Source organism: Hemitrygon akajei, chromosome 20, assembly GCF_048418815.1.
Source record: "Hemitrygon akajei chromosome 20, sHemAka1.3, whole genome shotgun sequence".
NCBI lineage: Eukaryota > Metazoa > Chordata > Chondrichthyes > Myliobatiformes > Dasyatidae > Hemitrygon > Hemitrygon akajei.
The window spans coordinates 15147358-15168843 of NC_133143.1; the positions used below are offsets into that span (position 1 = coordinate 15147358).

General features: G+C 40.9%; 1 protein-coding gene across 7 annotated transcripts in view; it reads right to left on the bottom strand.

Moving 5' to 3' along the window:
- hivep1 (HIVEP zinc finger 1) overlaps positions 1–21486 on the bottom strand; it is a 281993-nt gene that overhangs the window by 77823 nt on the left and 182684 nt on the right. For 5 of the 7 annotated variants that reach the window (XM_073023908.1, XM_073023907.1, XM_073023912.1 and 2 more), the window contains 2 exons: positions 9155–15204; positions 2676–2803 (listed from right to left, as the gene is read on the bottom strand). In XM_073023908.1, coding sequence (XP_072880009.1) covers positions 2676–2803; positions 9155–15204 — 6178 coding nt within the window. The remainder of the gene's footprint in view (positions 1–2675; positions 2804–9154; positions 15205–21486) is intronic. The other 2 variants (XM_073023913.1, XM_073023909.1) reach the window with 1 other exon arrangement.

Consider the following 21486-nt stretch of genomic DNA (forward strand, 5'->3'; position numbering starts at 1 on the left):
AATTCAACTTTTTTTCCAATGTCCCATACACTTGTTGTAGCAAAACTAATTACATACAATACTTAACTCAGTAAAAAATATGATATGCATCTAAATCACTATCTCAAAAAGCATTAATAATAGCTTTTAAAAAGTTCTTAAGTCCTGGCGGTTGAATTGTAAAGCCTAATGGCATTGGGGAGTATTGACCTCTTCATCCTGTCTGAGGAGCATTGCATCGATAGTAACCTGTCGCTGAAACTGCTTCTCTGTCTCTGGATGGTGCTATGTAGAGGATGTTCAGAGTTTTCCATAATTGACCGTAGCCTACTCAGCGCCCTTCGCTCAGCTACCGATGTTAAACTCTCCAGTACTTTGCCCACGACAGAGCCCGCCTTCCTTACCAGCTTATTAAGATGTGAGGCGTCCCTCTTCTTAATGCTTCCTCCCCAACACGCCACCACAAAGAAGAGGGCGCTCTCCACAACTGACCTATAGAACATCTTCAGCATCTCACTACAGACATTGAATGACGCCAACCTTCTAAGGAAGTACAGTCGACTCTGTGCCTTCCTGCACAAGGCATCTGTGTTGGCAGTCCAGTCTAGCTTCTCGTCTAACTGTACTCCCAGATACTTGTAGGTCTTAACCTGCTCCACACATTCTCCATTAATGATCACTGGCTCCATATGAGGCCTAGATCTCCTAAAGTCCACCACCATCTCCTTGGTCTTGGTGATATTGAGACGCAGGTAGTTTGAGTTGCACCATATCACAAAGTCCTGTATCAGTTTCCTATACTCCTCCTCCTGTCCATTCCTGACACACCCCACTATGGCCGTGTCATCAGCGAACTTCTGCACATGGCAGGACTCCGAGTTATATTGGAAGTCTGATGTGTACAGGGTGAACAGGACCGGAGAGAGTACGGTTCCCTGCGGCGCTCCTGTGCTGCTGACCACCGTGTCAGACCTACAGTCTCCCAACCGCACATACTGAGGTCTATCTGTCAAGTCCAAACATGATTCCAAATTAAACTAATTTCAGTTGAGTTGTACTCAGGTTGCAACACAACAAGGATGAAAGACTTCCACAAATGAAAACTCAGCAGCTGACAGGAAATCTGGGGCACTGCTATTTGAGCTGCCTTTGCACACTGGGTGACATTGACAGAATAAAATCTTTGTAATTAACCAAGGCTTGAGATCAACCAGCTATGATGAACAGTACAGTGGAAAAGCTAGCTGAGCTGCTGCCTCACAGACCAGCAACTCCAATTCAATGCTGACTTCATGTGCTGCCCGTGTGGGGTTTGTAGAATTTATCCAAGTGACTGTGTGGCTTTCCTAATGTTCCAAAGACTTGTGGATTGGTAGGTTAATTGGCTACTGTAAGTTGCCCAAGTCATAACTGAGAATCTGGGGAGAGTTGTTGGAAATGTCAGGAGAATAAAATGGCATTCGTGTAAATGGGCACTTTACAGTCAGCAGGGACTCATTGGACTGAAGGCACAATAATTATAAATCTGACTGGCTGCTCATTCTGGCTAATGTCATCATGGGAGGACTTTACATACCATATAACTGACAAATCCAGTCTCTATCATCTTTTTTGCACTTACATTTAGTTCATTTACAAACCCTCGCTATCTCTTTGGTAACACCCAAACATAAGTTGAGGTAAAGAAAATGACAGATGTAGATGATGTTCAGGATGATTGAACGTGCTCTGTTGTCTCCCAGAATGGCTATGGGACTCCTGAAGAGCAGCTCCTCCAAGTCAGTATTAGGTTGGTAATGTCGTTTGTGAAAGGGTCTCCGCCTGAAATGTTCGACTGTTTACTCTTTTCCATAGATGCTGCCTGGCCTGCTGAATTCCTCCAGCATTTTGTGTACATCATCCCTCTGTTTCTCGTCTCTGTTAGTTCATTCCTTTGGATTTGAAATTGATATTTTATTGTCACTTGTACTGAGGTACAGTGAAAAGCAGAGCATTGAAGACGTACAAGGTAAAACAACAACACAATGAAGAATAAAGTGTAACAGCTACAGAGAAAGTGCAGTGAAGGTAGACATTAACTTGCATGATCATAACGAGGTAGATTGTGAAGTCTAGAGTTCATCTTATCATCATAGGAAACCATTCAATGTTGTGAATCGGAACACTGGCTTCACTTCCTCATGCTTTACATTTGCTGATTACCTCTCAGAAACAAGTGGTATTTATTCTGGCAAGGGAAACTACTTTTGTCTTTTAGTTCTTACATCAGTGATGCTCAAACACTATTTGTCCCTCCAAGCAGTCTCAAGACCTTACTTTTCTACTGTGGAATTAGCAATTCATTGAATTTGATGAAACTACCCAAACTGTTTTCCTTTATCTTTGCAATCAAGAGATTCGCATATGTTAGCAACTATCCAACTGCAGCCTATTATTTTAGTATAACTGAATACTGGGCAAGGAAAATGTACACCTAAAAAGTCAGGAATAGAAATAGTGCTTAATTGACATATATGCATGCTAAATCCTGCAGTTCCTTCAAGTGCTAATGTGGTACTCTGACCAGGAAACATCATAACCGTTTTCAAGATAAGACAGAACACAAACTACAGGAACAGTTCTACTATTCTGCTGCGCAAATCCTTATTTTGTATCGGTATAAGTAATAAGTAACAAGTGTTTAAATGTAAACTTGCCCCCCATCGAAGATTTTAATTCGCCTGGGTTCATTGGAGCCATGCTCTTTGTCAGGGTCACTGACTTGGCTTTCAAACTTGTCTTTGCTGTTGAGTTCACCAATTGCAAATGTTCGGTTGCCGAGCGTCTGTCAAAAACAAAGAAGCAACATATTCAGCAGTAATTATAAAATAGAAATAAGAGCTACTATTAAGCAACATAATGATTAATATTTAATAGTGGCCAGAATATCACACTGAATTTAATGTTAAGCAAAATGCATTATTAGACTAATTGAAAAGGCTTACATAAAAGTACAAGGAAAAGTACAAATCCAGGGTTCTCCAGAAAGCTACAACAACAAAGAGATTAAATGCAAATAGTCATGACCACATTTCACCCTGGAGGGGAAGAAAATAATTTTCAGTTGTACAACAGAGTCAAATAACATTAGACAATTGAATTTCTAGATAATTGTATCTTATTTCCAACCATATTTATTAAATTTGTTCACTTGGGTCGATATCATTCTCAACTACTGATCGTACATTATTTTTTAATACTAGGGTTCTCTCATCTGGCACTTTTACCATTTTGTCAGCTCTCCTGAATCTCATTAATTTGGAATTCTTAATTTCTAGACATGGTCATCGTGTAATCGTATTTCCCTAATACTTATAAGTTCAAATCCAGTTGTCATATTTGTGCCATTTTTGTACTTAGACACATACCTTAAGCACATTTCTTTGAATTATTTTTGTTCACTGGTTCCTTTGAGCCTCATCTGAGCGCAGACTACTGCCACACACACTCACCCAACATCATTAATTTAAAGTTCTTGCTATCCTGTATGTTAACACACTGGACCTGGTCTGGTTTAAGTGAAGCTGTCCCAGAGTTCTATGGCACTACTGACGCCAGTGCTTTAAAAATCAAAATTCATTTATCAATATTGTCAAAAATTACACTGGAGCCCTGTATTTCATTCTCTGATTAATTCAAACCAACATCAATTTTTGCACAAAGAAAGAAAGACTTATAACCTCTGGATGTGTTAAAGACAACAGGCAACAGTTTGCTTTGGAAATCTGACAATAGTTGTACTACAGAAAGAGGTAGCTAAAAGCATGCAGCAAAGTTCCACACACACAGCATATGATCCCACAGATGATTGTAATGAAGTTGGTTGAAGGATAAACAATGGCTGGACGGAAAGTTTCACTATAAAAAGTGCTGTGGCATCTTTAACTCCCACCTGAGGGGCCATATGTGATTGACAGTACTCAATTTCTCAATACTCATTGAAGAGACAATTCAGATTATATGCTCAAGTGTTGGCAATAATCATGTGATTAGAATTCAGCATTTTAACTAACCATTAATTCGATCATTTCTAGTTTTATGTTAATAGGTCACAATATAGGGATCATCTTTCTCCAACTTCAGATCCAACGCAAGTCATTATTGGTAAAAACAAGAATGTCGGGAATTAAAGATAATTGTGTAACTAGTAAGGTGGGTATGGACAGACTGAATATAATTTTGATGAGACAGTACAGGACACAAAAATAATTGCATGTTTATATTTGTGAATTTTAAGAACTGGATAGTTATCTAAAATACTTTCACAGATTTTACTGTAATCATACTACCCTCTTGCAAAGTATTTATCCACTTAATCAAATCTGTCATGCATCTACGCTGATACTATAATGGTTTTACATTTAAAGCCTCAAGGTGAACACTTTTTGTGTACCCAGTCTTTTATTTTCACATTTTCCTTGCACAGGTTATTATCCAGAATGACCACAATTGCTGATAACCGCTTTAGAGACTGGTCAACGACTCTTTTAACAAATCAGCATTTGAATAACAACCAGATTCTTTGTTTTACCGAACCTTGGTTACTTTATTCGGCTTTTAAGAGAGGCCCAATAACTAAACATGAGATGGCCAGCAATCTCATTACATCAAGATAAATGATCCAAAATGCCTTTATGAATTTCTGGCAAGCCGTTACAGTATTGAGTCAATAAAAATCCCTTGGTCAACACACACAAAATGCAGAAGGAACTCAGCTAGTCAGGCAGCTGCGATGAAGGGGAATGAACAGTTGACATTTTGGGCCAAGATCTTTCTTCGAGACCTAATGAAAGCCCTTGCACCAAAACACTGACTGTTTATTGCACTTGGTAGACGCTACCTGACTTGTTGAGTTCTTCTAGCATCTTGCATATGTTGCGGAAGATTTCCAGTATGTGCAGACCTCTTGTGTAACAATAACAAATGCTTATTTTAATTAGGAGGTAACATGAAGCAAAATTGAAAAAAGGGACAAGTTAGGTTAGGGTACCTCAGTTAAGAGCACTTCATTGTATTGTGCTATAATTGAAATACTGAATAATAAATAACCTCACTTTGGAACTTAAAATAAATTTGTCAAATTAATGATAATGTAAATAATGATAATTTCTGTATCAGGACAAAAATAGACCAAATTTGCCCGTTACTATTCTACTGTTTATGTGATGCCACAATTACTGATTTGTTAACTAACAGTGACAATTAACGAGGTGAGAAACATCGGAGTGCCTTTAGGAACATTGTTGTTCTTAAGTGTGCTATACTTATCATAACAGCTTGCTCTGTTGGCTGTTGGGCTTGTCTGCTCTCCACTATACTTGTCCTTCTTCAGGAGGCCTGGGACACCTTTGGTCCCCGCAGCAGCGCTGCTGTGGCCTGGGGCGCTGCAATATACAATGCAGTCTGAGAGGCAGACTGGGCAGAGGGTTTTGTCTGGCAGTACAAGGTCTCCATATCACCTACCCAAACTTATAGCACCCTGCAGAGGTCACTCCAACAATGACGCAAGACTTTGGTACACCATGGGAATTACTGTTTCCGCACCACCACAAGCTGACACCCTGTGTGCTACCCACCATCTTTTGAGACAGAAGAATGCTGACAATTGTAGCCTTTCTTAATGTTCTCTGTTTTCACATCTCTCTCAGGATTTGAAGGGATTGATTTATTGGGTTTATTATCTGGATTTCTCCATCAATGAGCATCGAGAGATTAGTGTACTATCATACTGAATCAACATCTGGCCTCTCAGGTGAGAGTTAAAGATCCCACAGCACTATTTATAGTGGAGCTCTGAACTTGCAACGTTTGTCCTTCAACCAACTTGACTACAACCTACAATCCTGCATCCCTTTGCTGTGTGTCAGAGTGTGTGCATGCTATTAGCTACATTTTCATCTATAGTCAGATTTTCAAAGCCATCGTTTCAATACCCATTCCGACCTGTCTTTCTCCTGCCCAGTCCATTGCACACTATGACTAAACTCACACTAGAAGAATAACACCTCATATTCTGCTTGAGTATCCTACAGCCCAATGGTTTGAACACTGAATTTTTCAGGTAACCCATTTCCCTATGGCCCCTTCCCACACCCACTAATCCAGCCAGGGTCTTTCCCCTTTTGTTCACCTTTCCATTTCTCTCTCCCTTGTTATGTATGCAGTCTCATCATACTCTCCCCACCTAACAAACCTGGTTCCATCTGTCCATTACCCCTCCCTTAACTGGTTTCAACTATCACATGTCAGCCTCTACCTCTACCCTTCAACAACTTTCCCCTACCTGGCTCTAACTGTAAATTTCTTATTATGTTTCCATCTCTCGCTCGCAAGTCATTGTTTCCACAATCTCCTTTCCTCGACCTGGTCCCATTTGCCATTAATACTCCCTATCCGGTTCCACCCATCACCCAACAGTCTTCATCTCACCCCTCTCTCACATCTATATACAGGGCATTTTCCTCTACATTCCCAGTCCTGATACAGGGGGTCTTGATTCAAAACTATCCTTTAGTCTCCACTGTTTGACTCACTAAGTCCTTCCAGTAAGTTCTTTTTTTTTTGTCGTAAACTCAAATTGTTGCCTGCTAAATCCTTTGCCACATCTAACGGTCAAAAATGTACAACAGATGCTTTTTCCTTCTTTCTTTCAGCCGACACAATGATGTCAGATCAAAGGACCCAAAATGCTCTGAAAATCATGTAATCCAGCTTCAGTGGTGTCAAACCTATCCTACTTCCAACATAACGAAAGATCCCTTTCACTCTTCCTTTTCGTTCAAAAAGTAGGTATCAAAGCTTAAAAACATGTACCATCTGGCTCAAGGACATCTTCTTCCCCATTACCACAAGACTTAAATGTATCTCTTATATGATAAAGATTAACTCTTGATCTCCTAAACTACCTTATCCTTAGACTTAGTAACTAATTTTTATACCTGCATTGCACTTTCTCTGAAACACTACATTGTCATTGTAATTGATACTCCCTCAATATAAGGAATCATCTGCTTGGATGGCATACTTGTGACAATAATAATGAAGTCACTTCTGCCAGAGGCCCGGACTGCCTAACAAGTACAGCTAAAACCAATTCCACTTCTGAATATTTGTCTACCAGATAACTGCCTTCAACTGCATACTTCTTTGCTGCTTGTCCTGGGTTTTCAAAAAAGAACAGAATTAAAACATAAAAGCTCATGTATACATGTTCCAGAATTAGACATGAACAGTGAATAACCAGCGAATAACCAGTAGCAATCTTTTTAAATACACTTCTAAATACTATTTAAATAAAAATATAATTTTTAGGAAAAAGCAATTGGACTTTAGTTGCTGCTGATTTTTAGCTCTGATATTATTCTTTCACTCAATAATTTGTTATTAATAAAAGGCTATCAGACAACAGATTGAATCACCTTGAGCTGTACCACAGGAGACCAATTCACTAATTCAGTTTTCAAATGCTTATTTATTCTGCCTGTTATTACCATAATACCAAGTCAAAACATGTGGTACAATGAAATCATCACTGAGGAAGATGAAGAGCAAGAGGAGTTTAGGAGGACGATGGTACCTAACAGCAACTCCTTTGCTTGCATCTTCAGAAAAAGCTCTATTTCTACCTTTTAAGTCTCCATTTTTCCCTTTCAGGGTTCTTTTGAAGACCCTGACCTGGAGTTACATGCTGCCTTCGGTTCTTTGTGGGTATGGGACTCACTCTTGGGGTCTCACTACTGGCCGCTATTCAATATACCAAGGATGCCACCTAGAAGACTAGCATGCCTTCAGAGTTCCAGGACTTCATGGCTCTGGAGGCGGGCGGACTCGAGGTCGGTGCCTCCGCAGGAAACTGGTGTGTCGTGGGAGTACACGGAAGATTGAAAGCAGCTAGCTGTGTGCCCAGAGATCTGAGTTCTTTGGGCAGAGCTCAGAAAAAAATGATGCAACAAACTTTTAACATTGTAAATCAGCGAGTTGCTTGTTATGTCTCCCCTATCACTGTGAAAGGGGGACACCTCTTTTTCCCTTATTAGCCTGTGGTATGTCGAATTACCAGATGAATGGTAAACGGTCTTTGGGGTACTGCAAGTCTGTGTCTATATTGATGCTTTGCTGCACACTTGAGTGGGGCTGCTTTTTTTGCTGGTGGGGAAGGGGGGAATCATTGCTTTGCTGCTGCTTACACATGGGTGGGGAGCTTTAGTGTTCTAACATTTAACTATTGTTCACTTTTTGGGGCACTCTGATTTTGTGAATGGTTGCGAAGAAAATGGATGGATATTGTATACATCTCTCTGACATTAAATGCACCTTTCAAAACTTTGAAGAGAATAAGAATTTAGTATAAAGAAGTCAATTTTAAGAGGCATCTTGAATAGATGAAGAGTAAGATGTACAAAGATTCATGAAGGGAACTTGAGAACCTGGCAATAGAAAGCTTAGCTGCTAGTGATTGTGTGATTAATAATGCAATGCTCAGGAGCTCTCATGTACCTTAGAGAGGTATACAGGATTAAGGATGAAAGGAACTATAAAACAGAAGAAATTAGAAACAAGGATGAAAAATTTTATTCAACGAACTGCTTGATGGGGAGTCAATTTAGGTACTGAACAGGGCAGTGTTGGTTCTGATCATTAGCAGAGTTTGGAATAACCTCATAATAATAGAGGTTGGCCAACCCAGTTTGAAACAAGCAAGTTTATTGGTAATAAAGGCACCTATGAGGGTTTTAATAGCAGATGAGGTGAGATCAGATTAGAGATGGGCAATACTATGGAGGCAGAAATAGGCAACCTGAATGAGGACTCAGAAATGCTGTTAGGAAGCTCATTTCAGTGTCCAACAGGATATCAAGCTTCAGTCTCAAGTGGTTTTCGTAGAGAGGGATAGAGCGGCTAGGTATTAGAATTTTATTATAAAGCCCAAAAACAATGGTAATGGCCTTTCGAATACTTAACAAGAGGAAATTGTAAGCAGTTATTTTTCATTGCACTAATACCTCCATCAAATCCTCTCTAAACTGATGGTTTGAACATATAAGCTTATCCCATACTGGCCTTCAAGTCATACAGCTTTTTCTGCCAAATTGTTCGCAAAGCAAAAATAGAATGATCAAGCAAAAATTGTTTATACCTTGGATTTATCAGCTTTCCACGTGCTTGATGATACCAATATGTCAGACTGATTCAATGTGTTTTTTGCTTGTGTGTATATCATTTTTTTTATCTTCTGCTTTGGATTGAGAAGACCAAGTATAACTTTAGTTGGTAGCCCCGGTGGATTGGGATTATGAGGGCTGACATGCCAAGTTGAATATGCGGACAATTTTTTGTCTACTTGCTGAGTATGTAATGGTTTGCACTTTTTCAGATAACACCAACTAAATCTTGTTGAAGTCTTTAGAGAGGAAAGTGTTGCACTTTGTACATCTCGTGTACTTGCAACTGGAAAGGAAGCTCTCGCTTTTACTTGGGCTTGATTGTTTGCTGGTTGAACTTGCTCATTACTTGATGCAGATACATCAGCCTGAGTATTATTGAGTGACTTCAGCAAAGTAGTACTTGCTTGTAGGGAGCGAGAGAATGTGATTATAGGTGATTTTTGAATAACGGTCCCTGAAGAAGAGGGAGAACCTTCAGAGTCCAAAGCTTCTCCTGAAAGAACTGACAGCTCATGAAAAGGCTTTGCTGGTGAGCTATTGAGGTCTATGATTTGAGAGTTATTTTTCAGAGTACTTTCTTGCTCAATAGGCAGCGTGCTCTCAGCATGATCAGTTGTGCAGTGCTGCCTCACTAATACAGGCTTCTTCAATTTAGTAATTTCAGTAGATTTGGTGTTTTGTAACAGCACAGGTGTCACTTTACCAGAGCTTGCAGATCCACTTTCATCCTTAACCCGTTTCTGATGTTTTTCCATTGCAATATCTAAACTATTTGCCGGTGACAGCATGCGTTTACTAGTACCAGTAGGTTCTTGTGCAAGTAGACAGTCAGAAGGCATCTTTGATCCACTTGACACAAGTGCAGTTCTGCTTTCGTTAATGGCATAACAGTTTTCAGAAACAGAAGACATTTTATTTTGTTGGGTTTCCAGATAGTCCTTTGATCCTGAAAGCATTTCCTTGGCAGTGTTTGAATGCATTTGATCATCAAATTTACAAATCACCAAAGCTTGCTGGTTTGTTTGATCTTGTGTGACGAGAATCTGAGGCAATGTTGAATGGACAGCAGTGTTAAAAGTAGGTTTCCCACTCTGGATGATCAGAGAAGCTCCAGGCTGTAGCTGATTGGACATGTGGTCAGGGTGAATAGGTGGGAATGGAGGAACCAAATACAAATTGGAAATAATCTCCAGGGACTTGGTTGAAATAGTTGAAGTTACCCCACTTGATCCTAGAGTGAGAGGAATAGATAAAGGAATGCCTGGCAGATGGGATGTAATGCTAGGAAGTATATATTGCTGGCTAGATTGATTTTGAACAAGTTCAAGCTGGTATTTAGGAGCATATATATTTTCTTCAGTTGCAGGAGGAAGAGATATAAATGGACACAATTTTTGTTGATCTGCACCTATTTTTGCAGGTAGTACCTTTAGGCTTTCTAATGTAAATGAACATGCCTCAGATTTCTGAGCAAGAGATGTTTGAACTAAAGGTGGTTTAATTTGGAGTTGACTGTTTATATTTACTTCTTGAGTTGATGACTGTGGATCATGTTGCACTATGTGTTGAAGTTGTGTCACACATGACAACTGATGCTGTGAAGTTAAGAAGGATACAGGGGATAATCTACTTGATAAGGATCTTTTGAGTTGTGGTAGGGCAGCTACCTGCAGAGTTAGATTTTGTTGGAATAAATTGGAAGGCAAAACCTGAGGTTGAGGAATATCTGGGCTAATACTCAAAGACATCTGCCGTACAAGAGGACCTCTTCTCCTTTCAATAAGTGAGACAGAGCCAGATGCTATTAATTCAGAAGCCACTGTTGAAATCACTTCCATAGAAACCTTTGGTGATGTAGATATTGATGTGGCTATGCTACCACAATCAAATGACTTGCTACTAATTCCTGTAGCAACCTCTGTAGATGGTGATACACTATTATTCTGTTCAGATGCAGTGTGTCTCATTTCTCTGTAATATGGATTGGGAACACCAAGTGTGTTAGAACGACTAACTAGAACCAATTCAGATGACTTAACCAGTGTTTCCAGCTTGGAAGGACTTTCAGTCCTTAGAGCATCCTCCCTATCAAAAGAGGCTGAAAGACTAGAACAAGACAGATTGCTCTCCTGACTGAAACTCCTTGACAGCATAGAATCAAAACTGGATTCACCAGATGAATGCTCCATCTCAGCTAAGCGGATTCGTTTCTTCTTTGGCGGTAGCTTCTCTGTTGGCAGATTTGATAGTGTCTCACTCCTCTGAGGCCAATGAAACTTCTCTGTCTGTTCACTTCCTTGCACATCTTGCTCCTGGTCTGGTTCCTCAGTGACCAAAATCTCAGGAACCTGAATGTTATGCTGGCGCACCAATCTTAGTTGCTGCACCAAAGAGCAATCAACAGAAGAAGATCTCGAATGTTCGCTTGTTGATGCCCTTGATATCCCAGGGTTGGGTTGCTTTTGGGAAGTGGATTGACTGCAAGCGTCTTCTTTACCAGTTACAAATAAAGAAAGCTGCATTATTTCATTATGGGTTTCCTTTTCCTGCACAGGACCAGGAGAATTTCTATCCACTGATTCAGAATGTTCAAATGAGCAGGGCCTACTCAGTGAATTTGTATGCTGTATTACAGACACACCACTGTTAGCCCTACTTAACTCTCGTTCTTGCAATGGTGAGGGTGATGGCTTGGTTTGGATTTCATTGCTAAAAGATACTGGATCCTCCAGGGAATGCTCCTTGTTGCCTGACTGAAGGTGCTCCCCTGGTAGACTTTTCATACTAACATTCATGGATTGGCTGCCTCCACCTAAATTGTTGTGATGACGTGTAGCACTTAACTGATCTGATGCAGATTCTTTATTTGTGGCATCTGTCCCAGTACCTAAAACAGGTAAAAGCTCATCATCATCACCAATACTTTTAATTTTCCTCCTTTTCCGCATCTTAGGTGGATGCTGGAGCACACCTGCTGCTCCTATAATCCTATAATGTAACAATTGTGGTGACATGCTGCGAGATATTGCTTCATGTTCCGAATCTTTTGTGATGATTGGTTTGACCTTTGGCCCGTGAAGCTCGGAGCAGTAGAATTTCTTGTGGTTTTCGAAGTTTTCCAGCTTCCTATATCTGTTTCGGCATGTTTCACATTCATACATGGACCCACGACCTTGTGACTTCTTCACTTTTTCCTGCATACGCATGTTGTGTTCAAATGATTTGCTTCTTGGCATCAAAACCCCTGTGGCTACGGTGCTCCTCTGGAAACCTTCATCCATAGAACGTGTGGAAGCAAAACTCTGCCCCTCACTGGCTGATGAGTCTTCTACTGCAGTCTGTCTGACAAGGGTTCGTGGATAGGCAAGATGGATTGTTGTCTGTGCTCCAGGTACAAAGACATCATCGCTAAATGAACCACAAATTTTGTCATCAAATGACTGGCTCCCTCGCAGTGGGTGTGCAGCTGACGTTGTATTTGCAGGTACAGCTGAGTTTGCTGGAGTAGCAGGCATCGAATTACTTCTAGTAATTGGCAAACAATCAAGAGAAGGGAATGGAGGAGGAACAGACAGAAGAAACACTTGTTTTGACTTGTCAGTAGGTGTAAAGGGTGACTTGGGAATATCAGAACTGGAGCTTGTTCTCCTTCCAGAATGAAGAGGCCGTAGATCAAACTGGAATGAGTCTTTAAATGTGTAAGGTTTTGGTGAGTCTATGCTTCCTCTCCTAGAAAGGGATGTTCTTCTTGGTTTTACACTATCCAGCTGCTTATCATCCACTACTGCTTCATTGTCTGATATCAACTTAGAAATGCGCTCTTCAAGCATTTTGCTTGCAATCTGGGTATGAACAGGAGCTGCTGATTTGAACTGCTTTTCAACTGAAACTGTATTCATCTGTAAATCAGTGGCCATAATTTGATTGCTGTGAGGAGGGCAAGGAAAATTGACCCTGTTTGCATCAACTTCAGTGATGGGCAATGACTTAATGAAGGGACTGATGGGACTCATCTGCTGATCTGCACTTTCGGAACGGGAGAAATACCCAGAATCTGTGCTCCCTAAACTTCGAGGGCTCAAATGATGCTTCCCTTGTTCTGTGGCCTGCTGTCTTTGAAGCTGTGCATGTGAAGTCACTGACTGAGCCTTTTCTTCCTCTTGCGGACTCACTTCCAGCTGCTGCTTGCATCCAGTCTCTTGCTTTGTCCAAGACATCCAAGTTGAAGTTGACTCTACTTTAGCAGCCTGTGGATTTACCTGCAGTGGAGGATTGACAGGTTCTGGAGCTGTACCCGTCACCTGTGGACTATTAGCCCTTACAGGAGAAATATTCACCGGGTAAACCACCACTTTTGGCAAAACAGCTGTAACTTTTGGCTCAGTGCTTTCATGCAGGGTCATAGACTCATAAGTGTCATAACCAGAGATTTTAGTTACTGGTTTACTGGATGATGAGACACTCGAAGGGAAAGCTGTAGCTGCTTCTGAATAGGACATATTGTTAGCTACTTGTGCAGCTTCCTGTTCAAAGTGCTTTTGATCAAAATATTTTTCCTCTGATGTGGAATCAGCCTCACTTTCACAGCTTTCCTCTACGTCTGAATGAATAAGCCCTCGGTCAGATTCCTGTGATACTGATGTACTGCTGCTCTCCGATCTGAGAACAAGACCAAGTTTGATAGCATGAGCGTGGGACTTCTTGTGCTTATACAAGTTACTTTTCGTCTTAAATGAAAACCCACATGTAACACAAGGGTAGGGCCTTTCCCCAGTATGTGAGCGAATATGCTTTTGGAGAACACTAGGCTTTGCACATGCTCGGTTACAGTACTCACAAATATACTTCCCCTGCTTTTTCGGCTTTTGGTCCTTAAGCGCAATATTGGACACTTGGTCCATCCCAGCGTTGACAACAGATGGCATCTGCTTATAACCAGATCCAACTTGATCACAGTTAGGTTGATAGGCTGTCATTGACTGGTTTGAATTGACCAAAAGCTGATTTTGATGCAGCCTATATGGCATTTCAGAAGTCTGAGTCTGACCTGAAGAAGTCATGGTTAAATCGTGTGGTGATTGGAAATGGTGTTTTCCTTGATTCTGCTGGTGTGTTGGTGATCCATTAAACCTCTGAGATAAGACATGATGTTGATCTTGTTTAGCATGTAAAATCTGTCGAGTTTGCTGATAGTGCAAGTGAGATGCAGGCTGACCTGTCAGCTGTCTATTCCCTGATTTGGGCACAGTTTGAGTAACATTTGAATAGCACTGTGGGTCTGTGACAAATTTGGATTTACATTCTGAAAGCTGACTTAGGCTCTGTGCAGAAACTGTTGATGTTCCACTTGACACTCCCAGAGATACAACACTGACATCTGTTTTTCTCGACTCTGAGTCAGCTGCAGAAAATTTTACCTTTGATAAAGTTTTCAGTTCTGGCTCCATAGCTTTCAATAAGACATCAAATGCAGAATTTGCATAAGGAGAGCTCCCATTTGTACTGGAACTTTTGTTCTCGGCTTTAATGATCCAATGTTTACGCAGTAAAGACAGATGTTGAATCGGATGCTCTGGGTGCTCATAGGATAGTGAAGGAGACTTCTCTGTAACCAACAATTTTAATGTTGCATCAGTTTCTAGTTGGTGAGCACTCCAATTTGGGGACTCAACTGAATTCTGTTGTGCCACAACTTTTTTCTGCAATAATTTTCCAGCTCGGACTTCAGTTGTCTCACCAACAAAATTTAGATCCTCTGAACATTCTTGCCCAATTTCTCCTTCTCTCTCCAGTTCTCCATTTTGGTCAAGCAAGGATTCCTTTTTTAAAGGTGAAGCAGCAGTTGGAACACCATCAACAGACAAGGCTGCCTCTGCACACGGTCCATGATTACTTAATTTTAACAAAGCTTTCACAGGTGACTTGGGGATTTTCTTTGTCACGTTTTCAGCCACAACTTTCTTCCGCTTTACACCTTTAGATACGCTTAACTTTCCTTTTCGTCTAGATTCTTGGAATTCTACTAAAACAAAATAAAGTTAAGAAATCAATTTTTTTATCATTGCTATACCAATAACATGAACAAAGTCATACAGCAACTCATATTTACATGATTAATTCTTGCACAAAATGTATATGCTTTCTAAACAAGGGGCAACTATAGGGTCAGCATAACCAAATTTTAGGCTTTATCAATGTGTGCAGAGCTCTGCTGCCCACAGCACAGGTGTACCTCTGACCAACAAATCATGGCAGATGCCAATGGTGAGGGGTTAGTGTGCACAAAAGTGATTTCCATAGAAATTATACAAAATAGGTAAATCAGAACATTCACAAAATGCTGGTAGAACACAGCAGGCCAGGCAGCGTCTATAGAGAGAAGCGCTGTCGACGTTTCGGGCCGAGACCCTTCATCAGGACGAAGGGTCTCGGCCCGAAACGTCGACAGCGCTTCTCCCTATAGATGTTGCTTGGCCTGCTGTGTTCTACCAGCATTTTGTGTGTGTTGTTGTTTGAATTTCCAGCATCTGCAGATTTCCTCGTGTTTTCTCTTTAAAATCAGAACATTGATCAGCACAGAACACCAGTATTACACCGATGCTTCCATTTTGAAATCTGAATATTTCAGCCAGCACTTGCTGTTAAACACTCACCCAGCCACTTGTTTCTTTGCAAAAATGGAACCCTCCTTCCCACTGTTGTTTCCCTTGCTACAAGCTCTATTATTCAAACCGCTGCCGACTAGTCCAATTTAAGGGGACCACCCACTATAGCCTCGTTAAATGTTGGTAGAGTTATCAGGCCTACAAATAGGCTCATCAGCCCAACCCATCCATATAGAACAAGATATCTATCCAGGATAGTTCTGCATTGAGTTATTCTGCCTATTAGCTAGATGCATGTAATTTTTCACTGTTACTCCAAGTTGCAAGTGGTCACTAAAACAGTGTGCAGGTGGTAAAAGACTCCTTGCTAACTTGAAAGCTTCTGCACTAGTTGTGGTTGTTTTAGCAGGTATTTCCCAGAGAGTGCAGGAGCAACTCTGAAAGGATGAAAAAAGGATATGGAAGGAGCCACACTAGCAAAATGCTGAAGGAACTCCACAGGCCAGGCAGCATCTATGGAAAAAAATAGTCGACAGTTCGGGCCAAGACCCTTCAACAGGTCTGGAGAAGAAAAGGTGAGGAGCAAAAAGGTGGGGGGAGTGGGGGAAACACAAGGTGATAGGTGAAACCGGGAAGGGGAGGGGTGAGTTAAAGAGCTGGGAAATTGATTGGTGAAAGAGATACATGGCTAGAGAAGGGGGAGTCTGAGAGGAGAGGACAGAAGGCCATGGAAGAAAGAAAAGGAGGGAGGAGCACCTGAGGGAGATGATGGGCAGGAAGGAAATAAGGTGAGAGAGGAAAAAGGGGATGGGTGGGGATTAGTGATGGGGGGGGGGGGGGGCATGACCGGAAGTTTGAAAAATTGATGTTCATGCTAACAGGTTGAAGGTTACCAGATGGAATATAAGGAGTTCCTCCAATCTGATTGTGGCCTCATCACAACAGTGGAGGAGGCCTTGGATAGACATATTGGAATGGGAATGGGAAGTGGAATTAAAATGTGTAGGCTCTGGGAGATCCCGCTTTTTCTGGTGGATGGAGTGAAGTTGTTCAGCAAAGCAGTCTCCCAATGTATGTCAGGTCTCACTGATATACAGAAGGCCACACCAGGAGCACTGGACACAGTATATGACCCCCTCAGACTCACAGGTGAAGTGTCACCTCTCCTGGAAGGACAGTTTGGGGTCCTGAATGGTAGTGAGGGAGGAGGTGTAGGGGCAGGTGTAGCCCTTGTTCTGCTTGCAAGGATAAGTGGTAGGAGATAGATCAGTGAGGAGGGATAAATGGACAAGAGAGTCACATAGGGAGCAATCCCTGCAAAAAGAGTAAAGTTTCTGGGAGTCTGAGAAGGCCTCTCAATAAATAGGCCACATCAATCCAGGATATTGAGAGAGCAATTCCCCCACCTGATTCAGCGACGAACAACATGTGCACGATTAGAAATTCAATAAGGAAAAGCTCACTGAAAGATGTCATTTGATATTGCTTAGACAGATTCAAAGCAGGGCAAGAATCTCAATGGCCAAAACAATGATCTTTTATAGGTTATGTAGACTTGAGTTGGAGCTATTTCCAATATCCTACCACGCTCCATGTAAAGATGATCACTGAAACACTCTTCAAAGACAATTAACTCAATTTAGTTATCTTTTGCCAGTGAGATCTTGTGGCTTTTTTTATGAATGTAGACTTCTTCATGGTATACGGTGCCATTGACTGCAAATATGCCACACTGCAGGAAAATCATCATGATATCAGCAAACACATTGCCTTTATTCCGTACCACTGATGATAACTCACTTCAAAGAGTGGGTGGCAAGTGCGTGAGAAAGGCTACCTGTTGTTGAAGTAGCTTGAGTCTGATGTGGAACTTGACATCCAGTACAACAGACCACTGACATACTTACATTGATTGACTATATGCTGACAGAACTCTGCAGCACTTGGCAGTAGTGTCTAGTCTCTTGGTGGTGAACTATATGTTATCCATCTTGCTGTCAAAGGAAGATGGCCCTTGCCAACAGCTACAAAATGAGCAGCTGAGGACAATGAACTTGAGTGGGAACAGGAGGAAAAGAAACAGAAGTAGTCATCTACTTTCTCTACAGCTATGTCTGCTCCATGCATCTAATGGTAATACCAATAAACTCAGTTCACGGGTATAGGTACAAAAATACAATCATAGAAAATACATATTCTATATCAAACATATAAATGAAGTTGCATAGAAAAGTCAACTAATTATACTATTGCAGTCACTCATTTACTCTCTTTTTGTGGCATTACTTATTCTAATAGCCTTTCAGTTTAAAAGTGTGACAATGGTTGGAGATGCCTTCTGCCTTCAGTGGAAGAGTTGCAGGTGAATGTTAAAGACCCTCAGGCAGTTGTGAGCCTTGAAAGCCAAATATCAGATGGCACAGTCTGGTCATGCCTATAGTATTCTTGTTTATCTGACAGGTGAACAATGGTAAGTGCAGAGGGTTATTGCAGGAGTGAAAGAACAAATACTGACTTCTTGACAGTCAAAAGGAGTTTATCTTGAAGTCATCATTTTGGTGATCTGTTCAGGACTTCTGGGACAATATGCAAACCTTTGAACACCATAATCCATACCTGTGATGGTAACAGGCTGAACCTGCACAACAGTGTTCAGAGGTTTGACTGAAGCACTAGACAAGGTTGAACATTGCACATCAGACATTATATTCTGGTTGAACTATGAAATGACATTGGTCCACACTTTCACTACAATAAAATTTGAAAAATATCATGGATACCAAGCACAAGTGACCTGCAAGATATATTGGTGAGCTTTGGGCTCTGCATAAGTTTATCTTGAAATATCTCTGCTCCTTAACATATGAGACCATTGTCAGGCTTGCTGTTGAACTAATTATTTCAATGGGATTCCCAGCAGTCTCCCTCTGTAACCTGTTCCAGCAAAATCTTTACTCAAGTCTCCTACAGCAGGAATAGTTCTGCATTCTGATGAGCCAGCATCCTCACCACATACACATCCAGCTTCTATGATACCCCCTAAATTATAAGCCACATCATAATTTAGCGGATAGCATTGTTAATATGTTAGCTATGTTATAGTCCATGTGTATCTGAGGAGAGACAGGAACAAGGGCATGGATGGAGGTGACAATTAAGGTTTGCATGTTCACACCACCTTCATCTTATCAATGAGGAAACATTGCATGATGAGGGGGGAAGTGGGAACTGAAAAGGACTAGTTATGTTAGCAATGCAGTCTGTGAAGGTTTTGGCCATGCAGCTGGCCACGGTCATGATAATAGATGCTCTGTTTTTTCCACAGGGATTATGGACACAGATGCCCCGCCCATATTCCTTTTGCTTCTGCAGCCTCAAGAAGCAAACCACATTGTCCTACTCTAGAGAGGCAACTGTGCCAGAGTAGAAGGATAAAGTTACTACCAAGAGTATGTTTGAAGGCTTGAGAAGTGGTTGTTCAGCAATCAGGAGTGTGAAGACTGCAGGTGAGTAGCATAACTGTGAACTATGACTCTAGCCAACAGAGACTTTTGGTAGCTGTGTGATGGATTTGTTAACTGACCAGTGGCTGAAACATGTTGTACAGGTTTAGGATATGACATTTAAAGATGCACTCATTGATCATCCTCATTCTTGTGAGGTCAGTAAACATAATTCTGAGCGTATAGGTTTTCAGGGAGTGGTTATTTTCACTAGCTTTTGAAACAGAGCCTGATGCACTGTCTCTCTTGGTCTTAATCTCAGTGAAATCTAAACACAGGATCCTTTTTACAAACGAGAGAAAATATGCAGACGCTGATAATCAGAGTAATACACTCAAAATGCTGGAGGAACACAGCAAGCCAGACTGCATCTATGGAAAAGAGTAAACAGTCGATGTTTTGGGCTGAGACCCGTTACAAGCACTGGGAAAAAAAGAGGCAAAAGGTCAGAGTAAGAAGATGGGGGAGGGGAGGAAGAAGTACAAGGTAGTAGCTGAAAGGTGAAACCAGGAGAGGGGAACGTTGAAGTAAAGAGCTGGGAAGTCAATTGGTGGAAGAGATAAAGGGCTGGAGAAGGGGGAATCATCAAATGGGTTCTCCCATTTGTCACTTTCTCAGACTGAGGCTAAATAGCTACCGGAACATGCTCTAGTCATAAAACAACCTCATCATTAAGAGGTTGTTTTCAGGCAGTACATCCAAGTTTCAACAGACCACTGGCCATTCAAATTACAAGCCTTCACTGATGCACTTGGAAAGTAACCAACACTCCTAGCACTGGCTGAAGGCTGAAATCATTATAATGAAGAACCAACACAGAATTGGTGCCTACCTCTACCCCCATGCCTAATTTTGTGGTCTATCAAATTTATTCTCCATTTTCTTCATAATGTTTGCAATCAAAACTCTACAGTACTCATAATAAAATGCACAGACAGATTTTATAAAAAGCACATCCACTAGGATCACAAAATTAGAAATTTCCAGGTATATGTCCAAGTTTTTCCACAGATTAAAAAAAAGAATAACTGAAAGTTCATATAAACTGCTTTTGTATTCAGTCGACAATACTCTTGAGAAATGTTAGTTTTTTTGCCTTTTTCACACATGTTGCCTGACATGCTGAGTTTCTCACACATTTATTTCAGATATTCAGCATCTGAATTTTTTAAAAATTTTAAATTGTCAAGGAGCACAGGAGTGGTATCTGTTTAGGTTACCCAGTGAAATTGGTAGCAGAACAGTGCCACACCAAAATAAACCTAAACAAAAATAATTTTAACAAAAACGAAGGTCTCACTCTAAGAACTGGAATTCAATTACAAAACAAGGTGGAAGAATGGAAACCTGATTCGAAGAGGAATAACCAATCAAAAGGGACTGACTACAGGTGTACAAATGCCACCAGACTAGTCATGACCAGGCATCATCCCTGAAGAAGATACTAAGAATTTGTCATTGAAATGTCGGTTAAAATCAATATCTGTACCCACTAGAAGCCCGAAAAGATCTTATTTGTCTTTTTACTCTCCATAAAAATCTGAATCAGAATTTATCTGACTGGGTTATCAAACATTGAAAGTACTAGTGAATAGAAAGGGATTATCCCATTTTAAAATGATTAGTAGCTTGAAGAATAAGCACTTTCATGTTTGGGTACCATTGTACACAGGGTAGAGTTGCTGTGAGGAAGTCTAAAGCCAGCTAATTAACTTAGGGTTGAAATTAAAGGTTAAAAAAACCTGCAAATGTTAGAAATTGTGATGTTAACTTGTTTTTCTCTTTCCCATATCTGATAAAGGGTCTTGAGCTGAATGTTAACTTTGTTTCTCTTTCTACAGGTGCTGCCCGAGGTACTTTTACTCTCACTTGCTGCCTCCTACCAATCAGTCAATGCTCTAACCATGTTAGTAACTTTCCTGTAATACTGTGGACTCTTAGCTTGGTAAGCAGCCTCATGTGTGGCACCTTGTCAAAGGCCTCATGAAAGTCCAAATATACAACATCCACTGCAAGCCTTTTATCTATCCTACTTGTAATCTCCTCAAAGAATTCCAACAGGTTCATCAGACAGGATTTCCTCTGAAGGAAACCACGCTGCCTTTGTACTATCTTGCCCTGTGTCGCCAAGTACTCCATCACCTCTTCCTTAACAAATGATTAACATCTTCCCAGCCACTAAGGTCAGGCTAACTG